General features: G+C 42.4%; 1 protein-coding gene across 2 annotated transcripts in view; it reads left to right on the forward strand.

Annotated features, from left to right (window-relative positions):
* LOC115151059 (dnaJ homolog subfamily C member 16) overlaps positions 1 to 12,506 on the forward strand; it is a 34,076-nt gene extending 21,570 nt beyond the window's left edge. For both annotated transcript variants that reach the window (XM_029695005.1, XM_029695007.1), the window contains exons 12-16: positions 102 to 178; positions 7,539 to 7,619; positions 9,570 to 9,659; positions 9,779 to 9,949; positions 10,211 to 12,506. In XM_029695005.1, the coding sequence (XP_029550865.1) occupies positions 102 to 178; positions 7,539 to 7,619; positions 9,570 to 9,659; positions 9,779 to 9,949; positions 10,211 to 10,778 (987 nt within the window). In that variant the 3' untranslated portion in view covers positions 10,779 to 12,506. The remainder of the gene's footprint in view (positions 1 to 101; positions 179 to 7,538; positions 7,620 to 9,569; positions 9,660 to 9,778; positions 9,950 to 10,210) is intronic.
* Positions 12,507 to 12,537: the final 31 nt, after the last annotated feature.

A 12,537-nucleotide genomic window follows, 5' to 3' on the forward strand; every position in this document is an offset into this window, starting at 1 on the left:
CACATGCACACCTGGTACACACACACACACCTACCTACCTGAACTACGACGGCACTCTACCTGAACTAAACAGCAATTTCTCTCTTCTTCCCCAACTCTAGATGTTTCTGATTCAGTGGATCAATGCAGCTTACGATTATTTCCTTCAAATCTATGATGACCTTCTCTTCTCCAACTGGTAAGATAATTCTGTATTTGATCCGTTTTCAATTGGGTTAGGTCAGCGGTTCCAAAAACTAGGGGTTGCCTGATATGAAAATGGGGTCACGGGAAAATGTCCAAAAGCCTGGTGAAATTAAAAATATATATATATATATATATATCTCAAAGTCGTGATGTGGTTAATCTTAGAAATCCAAATTAAAATGATTCAAATCTAAAAGACATTCAACCACTAAGAGAGCACCCTTAGATCATGGGAAAAGGCGGCACATGAGTCATGCCCACAGTGAATAGCTAGGCCCGCTACGCTACTGCAAAATGGACTGTTTTCTTATACCACCATCCTCAGTTAGTTCGGTGGCTACTACATTAACTTCTTGGGGCTATGTGGGACGTTAGCGTGCCACCCGTGGCGCACCCTATCAACAGCAGGTGCATTTCAAGAGCGGCAAATTTGAAACCAAATAAATGTCAAAATTCAAATTTCTCAAACATACAACTAACTTACAGCCTTTGAAAGATAAACATCTTAATCTAACCACGTTGTCCGATTTCAAAAAGGTTTTACGGGGAAAGCATAAAGTTAGGTTATGTTAGGAGAGTACATTGATAATAGCTGTGTGTAATGCATTGTCGATTCAAAGACAGGCGTCACCAAAACCATAAAATCAGCTAAAATTATGCACTAACCTTTTACAATCTCCATCAGATGACACTCCTAGGACATTATGTTAGACAATGCATGCATTTTTAGTTCTATCAAGTTCATATTTATATCTAAAAACAGCGTTTTACTATGGCGTTGATGTTCAGGAAATCGTTTCCCTCCAATACCGGCAGTCAAGTCATGACAACAAAATAATTTATTAATATTAGAAAACATTGGTAAAATATTATATTGTCATTCAAAGAATTATAGATTTACATCTCTTGAACGCAATGGACTTGCCAGATTTAAAATTAACCTTACTGGGAAATCACACTTTGCAATAATCTGAGCACTGCGCCCAGAAAAATACGCATTGCGATACAGACTAACCGCCATGTTGGAGAGATCTAAAATCGAAAATACTATGTAAATAATCCATTACCTTTGATTCTCTTCATCAGATGTCACTTCCAAAGAATCCCAGGTCCATAACGAATGTAGTTTTGTTCAAAAAAGCTCATCATTTATGTCCAAAAACCTCCGTGTTGTAGCACATGATCTAAGCCAGCCGGACTTCACATCACGAACGGAAAAAATATATTTACGTTCGTTCAAACATGTCAAACGTTGTATCGCATAAATCATTAGGGCCTTTTTTAACCAGAACATGAATAAAATTCAAGGCGGACCATTGGGTTCTCTTTTAAAACGTTTCGGAATGAGAGTACCCACCATCAACTCGCGCGCAAGGTGTCTAATGGGACATCACCGTTCCAAGGCTCTTCTTCAGTCAGATCTCACTGTAGAAGACTCAAAACACTTTGTAAAGGCTGGGGACATCTTGTGGAAGCAATAGGAAGTGCCAAAACATTCCTCACCCCCTTTGTTTTTCAATGGTATAGGCTTAAAGTCAATTCAACACATCAGGTATCCACTTCCTGTCAGAATCTGTCTCAGGGTTTTGCCTGCCAAATGAGTTCTGTTATACTCAGACACCATTCAAACAGTTTTTGAAACTTTAGGGTGTTTTCTATCCATATATAATAAGTATATGCATATTGTAGTTACTGGGTAGGATTAGTAACCAGATTAAATCGGGTAAATTTTTTTATCCAGCCGTGAAAATACTGCCCCCTATACCCTAACAGGTTAAGTGAAGCCGAGGCAACTCACCAGCACAAAAGCAGAAATCGTGCTCGAAAATATGAAACCTATCTTGAATAAACCTACCTCACTAGCATAATAATAGTAGAGAGAATTATTTATTTCAGCATTTATTTCTTTCATCACATTCCCAGTGGGTCAGAAGTTTACATACACTCAATTAGTATTTGGTAGCATTGCCTTTAAATTGTTTACCTTGGGTCAAATGTTTCGGGTAGCCTTCCACAAGTTTCCCACAATAAGTTGGGTGAATTTTGGCCCATTCCTCCTAACAGAGCTGGTGTAACTGAGTCAGGTTTGTAGGCCTCCTTGCTCACACACGCAATTTCAGTTCTGCCCACAAATTTTCTATAGGATTTAGGTCAGGGCTTTGTGATGGCCACTCCAATACCTTGACTTTGTTGTCCTTAAGCCAATTTGCCACAATTTTGTAAGTATGCTTGGGGTCATTGTCCATTTGGAAGACCCATTTGCAACCAAGCTTTAACATCCTGACTGATGTCTTGAGATGTTGCTTCAATATATCTACATAATTTTCCTTCCTCATGTTGCCATTTTGTGAAGTGCACCAGTCCCTCCTGCAGCAAAGCACCCCCACAACATGATTCTGCCACCCCCGTGCTTCACGGTTGGGATGGTGGTCTTCGGCTTGCAAGCCTCCCCCTTTTTCCTCCAAACATAATGATGGTCATTATGGCCAAGCAGTTCTATTTTTGTGTCATCAGACCAGAGGACATTTCTCCAAAAAGTACGATCTTTGTCTCCATGTGCAGTTGCAAACCGTAGTCTGGCTTTTTTATGGAGGCTTTTGAGCAGTGGCTTCTTCCTTGCTGAGCGGCCTTTCAGGTTATGTCGATATAGAACTTGTTTTACTGTGGATATAGATACTTTTGTACCTGTTTTCACCAGCATCTTCACAAGGTCCTTTGCTGCTGTTCTGGGATTGATTTGCACTTTTCGCACCATAGTACGTTCATCTCTAGGAGACAGTAGTCCATCGTAAAATGTGTCCATCGAGCATCATTGAAAAACGGACAGTCAGAAAAGCCCGCGGCCTCCATTCGCTATTTGAGTGCGTTACAGATGACGTCTTTTTTTCCCCTGTTCCTGACAATTTGATAATGGGCCATTTTCTAAATCTAGACTAATTTTACATATTAGTAAAGACAAAATTCAATCGAGAATAGTCTGATGGGTGAAAATATCATCACTTGATGAGAGAACTGCTGTGCAGCCTGAGGTAAGCAACTGAGCTTTTTTCCCCGGCTTTCTCAAATCGTCAATAGCGTATAGTCGCGTCATGCAGCGGTGGTGGAATATTCGAATCAAGTGAGCGAGACTTTGTCATTTCTTCAAACAATCGTATTGATTTAATATAAATTATTGCAATAATGAAACCGGCGACCCCACACTCCGAAGTGTGTGTTGCCGAGTGGTTAAAATCATACATATAGTATTCAGGGTCTTTTTATATAGCGGACCTCAAAATGCTTTAATCATGGCTGCACCCCCCCCCCCCAGATATTGAGCACCATAAACCATTCTGGGTTCATCCTGTTGTTTATCTGCACAGGGGGGGTGTTATTTTACTCCTAAGTTTCCCATGAGCAAGGGTGAGAGCCAACACTGAAATGTTGGTTCTATTCCTTCAGGCTATCTCGGGTCTCACACACCACATCTTATCTATGAATGCAGGCTTAGTCCGACCAGAGACATATGTCTCACATGCACCACTAATCACAGAATGCAATGTGGCTGTAAAGTTTATCACCAAGCCATCACTTAATCAGTTGCCAACCCAAGCTTCAAAGTCTCCTCTGTTCAATCAGAATGACGAGAGAGAGTTCTATGAAAGCTACTCCATTGCATGAAAACGATGAATTAAAACAGTATCAAAACATAACATTGGTCCCGAAGCCAATCCTGTGTTGTCTTGACTGTGTGCTTAGGGTCGTTGTCCTGTTAGAAGGTGAACCTTCGCCCCAGTCTGAGATCCTGAGCGCTCTGGAGCAGGTTTTCATCGAGGATCTTAATGTACTTTTTCTCAGTTCATCTTTCCCTCGATCCTGACTAGTCCCCCAGTCCCTGCCGCTGAAAAACATCCCCACAGCATGATTCTGCCACCACAGTGCTTCACCGTAGGGATTGCAGGCTGTCATGTCATATCCACTATAATTGAGAATTTCAATAAGCATTTCTCTACGGCTGGCCATGCTTTCCACCTGTCTACCCCTACCCCGGTCAACTGCCAGGCACCCTCCACAGCTACCCGCCAAAGCCCCCACCATTTCTCCTTCACCCAAATCCAGATAGCTGATGTTCAGAAAGAGCTGAAAAATCTGGACCCCTACAAATCAGCCGGGCTAGACAATCTGGACCCTCCTTCTAAAATTATCTGCAGAAATTGTTGCAACCCCTATTACTAGCCCGTTCAACCTCTTTCGTATCGTCTGAGATTCCCAAAGATTGGAAAGCTGCCGCGGTCATCCCCCTCTTCAAAGGGGGTGACACTCTAGACCCAAACTGTTACAGACCTTTATCTATTCTACCCTGTCTTTCTAAGGACTTCGAAAGCCAAGTTAACAAACAGATTACCGACCATTTCGAATCCCGCTGTACCTTCTCCGCTGTGCAATCTGGTTTCAGAGCTGGTCATGGGTGCACCTCAGCCACGCTCAAGGTCCTAAACGACGACATAACCGCCATCGATAAGAGACATTACTGTGCAGCCGTATTCATCGACCTGGCCAAGGCTTTCGACTCTGTCAATCACCACATTCTTATTGACAGACTAAACAGCCTTGGTTTCTCAAATGATTGCCTCTCCTGGTTTACCAACTACTTCTCTGATAGAGTTCAGTGTGTCAAATCGGAGGGCCTGTTGTCTGGACCTCTGGCAGTCTCTATGGGGGTGCCACGGTTCAATTATCGGGCCGACTCTCTTCTCTGTATACATCAATGATGCTGCTCTTGGTGCTGGTGATTCTCTGATCCACCTCTACGCAGACGACACCATTCTGTATACTTCTGGCCCCTCTTTGGACACTGTGTTAACTAACCTCCAGACAAGCTTCAATGCCATACAACTCTCCTTCCGTGGCCTCCAACTGCTCTTAAACGCAAGTAAAACTAAATCCATGCTATTCAATCGATCACTGCCCGCTCCTGCTCGCCCGTCCAGCATCACTACTCTGGACGGCTCTGACTTTGAATACGCTGACAACTACAAATACCTAGGTGTCTGGTTAGACCGTAAACTCTCCAGACTTACATTAAGCATCTCCAATCTAAAATGAAATCTAGAATCGGCTTCCTATATCTCAACAAAGCATCCTTCACTCATGCTGCCAAACATACCCTCGTAAAACTGACCATCCTACCGATCCTCGACTTCGGTGATGTCATCTATAAAATAAACTCAAACACTCTACTCAACAAATTGGATGCATGCAGTCTATCACAGTGCCATCCGTTTTGTCATCAAAGCCCCATACACTACCCACCATTGCGACCTGTACGCTCTCGTTGGTTGGCCCTTGCTTCATACTCGTCGCCAAACCCACTGGCTACAGGTTATCTACAAGTCTCTGCTAGGTGATGCCCTGCCTTATCTCAGCTCACTGGTCACCATAGCAGCACCCACTTGTAGCACGCGCTCCAGCAGGTATATCTCACTAGTCATCCCCAAAGCCAATTTCTCCTTTTGTCGTCTTTCCTTCCAGTTCTCTGCTGCCAATGACTGGAACGAACTGCAAAAAATCACTGAAGCTGGAGACTCATATCTCCCTCACTAGCTTTAAGCACCAGCTGTCAGAGCAGCTCACAGATCACTGCACCTGTACATAGCCCATCTGTAAACAGCCCATCTATCTACCTACCTCATCCCCATACTGTATTTATTTATTTATTTATCTTGCACCTTTGCACCCCAGTATCCCTACTTGCACATTCATCTTCTGCACATCTACCATTCCAGTGTTTAATTGCTGTATTGTAATTACTTTGCCACCATGGCCTAGTTATTGCCTTTAACTCCCTTATCTTACCTCATTTGCACACACTGTATATAGACTTTTTCTACTGTATTATTGACTGTATGTCTGTTTATTCCATGTGTAACTCTGTTGTATGTGTCGAACTGCTATACTTTATCTTGGCCAGGTCGCAGTTGTAAATATGAACTTGTTCTCAACTAGCCTACCTGGTTAAATAAAGGTTAAATAAATAAATAATAAATGTGCCTTTTACTGAGGAATGGCTTCTGCCTGGCCACTACAATAAAGGCCTGATTTGGTAGAGTGCTTCAGAGATGGTTGTCCTTCTGGAAGTTTCTCCCATCTACACAGAGGAACTCTATAGCTCTGTGAGATTGACCATGGGGTTCTTGGTCACCTCCCTGACCAAGGCCTTTCTCCCCCTATTGCTCAGTTTGGCCGGGCAGCCAGTTCTATTAAGAGTCTTGGTGGTTCCAAACTTCTTCCATTTAAAAATGATGGAGGCCACTGTTCTAGGGGACCTGCAATGCTGCAGAAATGTTTTGGTACCCTTCCCCAGATCTGTGCTTTGACACAATCCTGTCTTGGAGCTCTACGGACAATTCCTTCAACCTCATGGCTTGGTTATTGCTCTGACATGCGCTGTCAACTGTTGGACCTTGTATAGACAAGTGTGTGCCTTTTCAAATCATATCTTATCAATTGAATTTACCACAGGTGGACTCCAATCAAGTTGTAGAATCATCTCAAGGATGATCAATGGAAACAAGGATGTACCTGAGCTCAATTTCGAGTCTCATAGCAAAGGGTCTGAATAATTATGTAAATAAGTCAATTTAAATATTGTTTTATTTTTATATGTTTGAAAAAATATACAACCCGTTTTCGCTTCATCATTATGGAATATTGTGTAGATTGCTGAGGACAAAAATACATGTAATCCATTTTAAAATAAGGCTGTTACGTAACAAAATGTCAAGGGGTCTGAGTACTTTGAGTGCACTGGTATCTTGTTAGCTAAATGAACAAACATACAGCCTATGGCATGGAGTTTAGCCAGATAACATACAGTAGGCCAACTCCATATTCTGTTCTTCTGAAATGCATTTTCTTCATATCATATTGTTTCTTTAGACCTGGCTAAAAATCAATTATGGATTTATTGTGATGGTGAACAGTATATTAAATTGATTTGAGGCTTTTAAATGTAGATGTTCCAAAGGCGCACATCAGCTCAGTGGCTTGTATGCGTGGAGGCCTGGATATGCTAAACCTTTTTATGTTAATTAATGGTCAATTACAGTGAGTCCGGCAGACTTTTGCATGATAGTAACTGGCTGACACATTTTTATGCCCTCCACAGCCCTAGTCATAGCTGCAAATGAAAAGTATGAGAGAGAGTGAGTTGAGGAGACAATCAGAAATACTGACAATGTTTTGCAGTTGACTGCCATAGCCCAAAATAAAAAAGGTAAACATTGGCTGTCAATTATAGTTTTTTTCACATGGTTAGTGTTGTGGACCAAAAAAGTAACTATCATCTATACTTGTTGATGTTTATCTTCTAGGCGAGAGATGATGCCCATCCTGTCTCTCATCTTTTCTGCTCTGTTCATCCTCTTTGGTACTGTCATCATCCAGGCCTTCAGGTGAGCATGGGAGCCTCCGCCTCTGGGGCTGGGACTCAAAGTTAGTTTACATACCGTAGGCCTGCTAACTTGCCTAAATATGTAAATATATATATATATGAAAAATGAGATTGAAATAGTCATGGTCAAATTGACTCAACAACCAAAAGCACATACAGTACCAGACAAAAGTTTGGGCACACCTGCATATTCCAGGGTTTTTCTTTATTTTTACTTTTTTCTACATTGTAGAATAATAGTGAAGACATAAAAACTATGAAATAACACATATGGAATCATGTAGTAACCAAAAAAGTGTTATTTTGATTGGTTTATTTAAGATTCTTCAAAGTAGCTACCCTCTTTGCCTTGAGGACAGCTTTACACGCTCTTGGCATTCTCTCAACCAGCTCCATTAGGTAGTCACCTGGAATGCATTTCAATTAACAGGTGTGCCTTGTTAAAAGTTAATTTGTGGAATTTCTTTCCTTAATGCGTTTTAGCCAATCAGGTTGGATGGTATACAGAAGATTGCCCTATTTGGTAAAAGACCAAGTCTATATTATGGCAAGAACAGGTCAAATAATCAAAGAGGAATGACAGTCCGTCATTACTTTAAGACATGGTCAGTCAATCCGGAAAGTTTCAAGAACTTTGAAAGTTTCTTGAAGTGCAGTCGTAAAAACCATCAAGCTCTATCTATGATGAAACTATCTCATGAGGACCGCCACAGGAAAGGAAGACCCAGAGTTACTTCTGCTGCAGAGGATACGTTCGTTAGAGTTAACTGCACATCAGATTGCAGCCCAAATAAATGCTTCACAGAGTTCAAGTAACAGACACATCCCAAGGACACCAAAAAGAAGAGACTTGCTTGGGCCAAGAAACACGAGCAATGGACATTAGACCAGTGGAAATCTGTCATTTGGTCCAATGAGTCCAAATTTGAGATTTTTGGTTCCAACCGCCGTGTCTTTGTGAGACGCAGGTGAACGGATGATCTCTGCATGTGTGGTTTCCACCGTGAAGCATGGAGGAGGAGGTGTGATGGTGTGGGGTGTCTTGCTGGTGACATTGTCTGGGATTTATTTCGAATTCAAGGCACACGTAACCAGCATGGCTAACGCAGCATTCTGAAGCGATACGCCATCCCATCTAGTTTGCGCTTAGTGGGACTATCATTTGTTTTTCAACAGGATAATGATCCAAAACACACCTCCAGGTTGTGTATTTGACCAAGAAGGAGAGTGATGCATCAGATGACCTGGCCTCCACAATCACACGCCCTCAACCCAATTGAGATGGTTTGGGATGAGTTGGACCGCAGAGGTAAGGAAACACGTGCTCATGATATGTGGGAGCTCCTTCAAGACTGTTGGAAAAACATTCTTCATGAAGCACGTTGAGAGAATGCCAAGCCTGTTCAAAGCTGTCCTCAAGGCAAAAAGTGGATACTTTGAAGAATCTCACATAAAATGTGTTGATTTGTTTGACACCTTTTTGATTACTACATGAGTCCGTATGTGTTATTTCATAGTTTTGATGTCTTCACTGTTATTCTACAATGTAGAAAATAGTAAAAATAAAAACCCTTGAATGAGTAGGTGTCCAAACTTGATTGTAACTATATCCAAGTTTAGCTTTTTTTGTGAACCAGAAAATCAATAGCTAACTCATTCATTCTTCTTTGTAGTATACCCCTCTGGTGTATGCTTCCACAAAAGGCTCCACAACGGCATATATTCTGTTATCAGGGTTTGTTTAGACAGTATTTACAATAGAAACGTGTAGAATCCCATTTGTCTTTCTGAAATATATTTGGAAAACACCTGATGCTGCATATTTTTATGTTAGAGTTAACTCAAACTTAAACATTGACTTTTCAGTCAGTGTCAGTAGTCGAGTGATAAGTCGTGTCTTCTGATAGCAGACAGACATACAGCTGTTCTCTCACCGTTTCTTCATCACTAGTGACTCGGGTGAAGAGAAGCCTCCCCCGAAATCAAAGCCGAAGAACCCACCAAAGACTGACGACTCACCTGGTCGAGCCAATACTTCCAGGTAACAGTAAAATAAGTGTGTGAGAGTGTGGGGAGGCGTGCATGCATGCGCAAGGATATTTCTCTTCAGTAACATAACGAGTATTCGCCCTCTTCTCTCATCTCTCCCCACCCTGCCAGTCGTCCTCCTAAGAAGGACTTTGTGGAGGTGACTGAGCTGACAAACATCACCTACATCAGTAACTTGGTCAAGCTGAGACCTGGTCACATCAACGTGGTCCTAGTCCTCACTGACGCTTCCAAGAATGCTCTGCTCAGGAAGTACGCCAAAGAGGTCTTCTCCTTCTCCGGGTAAGATGCTATACACTGCTTAGCCTCTCTTGCAAAATATATATTTTTTGTAATATATACATGAGTGAGACAAATGTGTATATAAATAAAGGTTACAGAAAATGTACTGCTTTAGAAAATAACCTCAACACTTTATTTTGTCAGAAATGAAACGCGTTCTGTGCGATATTGTATTATGCCACGCTTGCGCTAGTGATTAGTGTATTTTTGTGCTACACCCTCTCTGTTTGTCTGTGATTGTCTCTTTATGCCCACCCTCAGGACCCAGACCCTACACTTCTCCTTCCTGAATGCAGACAAACACAGCCAGTGGATGCCATCTATCCTGGAGTCTTGTCCTACTGCAGCCCGGGCCCTGGCCCACGGAGAGGAGGAGGAGGGGGGAGGAGGAGGAGAGGGGGATGAACACTCCTCTCCTTTCTCAGGTCGTCCCAGAGACTTCACAGGCCATGTTCTGGCCCTCAATGGACACAAGAAGTACTTCTGTCTCTTCAGACCTGTCTTCACTGGGGACACGGACACTGGCGGAGAGAGCTCGAGCTCATCATCATCATTTGACGAAGGCTCCAGGAGAAAGTCTCGGTCAAGGTCGCGGTCCCAGTCGAGCTCACGTTCAAGGTCCAGGGAGGAGTGGGGTTCGTCGGGTAGGGGAGGGAGGGGTGGTGGGCGGGCCTCCAGGGCTACCAGTCTGGAGGTGCACCATAAGCTGGACAGGCTGGGGCTGTGGATGGAGAGGCTGATGGAGGGGACTCTGCCCAGGCACAGTGTCCCTGGCTGGCCTGGGCTGGACACCACCTCCCCAAGCTCCAGCCCAGCTCCCCAGAACTGAGGAACCACACTGGACTGGACTCGACCGGACCCCTATGACGTGTAAATGAGGTTTCTGCAGCTTAAACGTAGTCATTATGCAAAGCCAATGAATAATACAGAAGATTAATATAACCCTATAAAGGATACTAACCTGGTCCCACATCTGTTTGTGCTGTCTTGCGAATGCCATCTTCAGGTGTGACAATGGTCATAGGAGTTGGCCAGACGGCACAAACTGTTCCAGGACCAGGCAAGAAACTGAAGCTTCATTTACCCTATCACAACAATCATTTTTTACTTTCACTTTAGGGACTGTAGTAGGTGAAGCTTCAAATGCACTGATCTTGCCATTGTCTTTTATAGGAAGCTGTTAACCCAGAATTAGGGCTTGAGACAATTGACGTGTTGCACTGTAAAGCACTGACTACTGTATGTTTGGATATTTTGTTGTAAATTAACACCAAGGACCCTATTCAATAACCACCGGCTCTTAGGATTTAAAGAAGGGGGGGGGGGTATATTATGTGCAGTTCAGAGGAGGCTGGTGGGGTGAGCTATAGGAGGACAGGCTCATTGTGATGGTTGGAATGGAATCAATGGAATGGAGTCAAATGTAGTTTTGATGTGTTTGATTCCATTCCAGCATTACAAAGAGCCCTTCCTCCTATTGCTCCTCTCACCAGCTGCCTCTGGTTCAATTATGGGGGAAAAATTACGTAGGTTAGGATCCATGTACTGAACAAAATTATGTGAAGCAAAAAAATGTAAATGTACAGTTTTTTTTAAACTAGGGTCATGTTCATTGGAATACATGTTTGAAACAGGAAAAACAAACTAGTTTTTGTAGCACAAGTTCAGGTATTACCTTCCTTTTTCACTACGTTTTCTCCTATTTCATGCTTACTGAACTTTACCACAGTAACACTGGACTAAGGTCAGTTTTGCTTATTCTTTCCTAATGGTTAGGACTTGGGGGTGCTAAACTGTTCCTAGCTGGTTGAATAGAGCCCTTGGTGTTCTCTGCTGCTGCTCAGGGCCAGGTCCCCAAGCTGGAGATCTCAGTACAACTCTTTTATAAATATTTCTATCCCTTTGCAGATCAGGCAGAAAGGTTGAATCATCCTTCTGTCTTGTTTCTTTTCTTTTACTCTCCGTTTTGAGTCTGTGCCCTTAAATATACCGCTATGGATTTTTATTGCATGTCATTGTCAGAAGAATATTCTGTGTTGTCACATGAGATTTGCAAAGCTACATCAACATTATTCCACAACTCTTTCTGTACCTCATGATGTGCTTGTGAACCATGCTCGTGTGATGAGTAACCTTGCCTGAGACCTGAAGACTTTGGTTAAGGCTTTAGCTTAGCGAGCTAAACAGTCTGGTTGAAACCGTATAGTCCATGGTTCAAACCCAGCCGGTCACATTTGCACAAAGTTTTGCATAAGATGTCCTTTACTTGCATTCTTGCTACAGAATGATTTTCCCGCTCACTAAGTTTATAGATATGAACTACGTAGATATTTCACTTTGCCTGCCTTTCATTTTAATGTGTTTCTCATGTTCATGTCCAATATTGGTGCTGATGAGAGATTTAACAAAACGTACGTTTGAGATGTTTGGGAGAGTACTGTAGTCCATTTTAAACGATTGGTATGAAATGATGTAAATATAGAATTATTTGATGTGCTGTTATTTATTTGATGTAGCCTATATGCTTCCTAACCCTAATAAACATTTTCTAAATCTATCACTCACAGGAATAGATTGATGTGGAATAA

Source organism: Salmo trutta, chromosome 16 (assembly GCF_901001165.1).
Source record: "Salmo trutta chromosome 16, fSalTru1.1, whole genome shotgun sequence".
NCBI lineage: Eukaryota > Metazoa > Chordata > Actinopteri > Salmoniformes > Salmonidae > Salmo > Salmo trutta.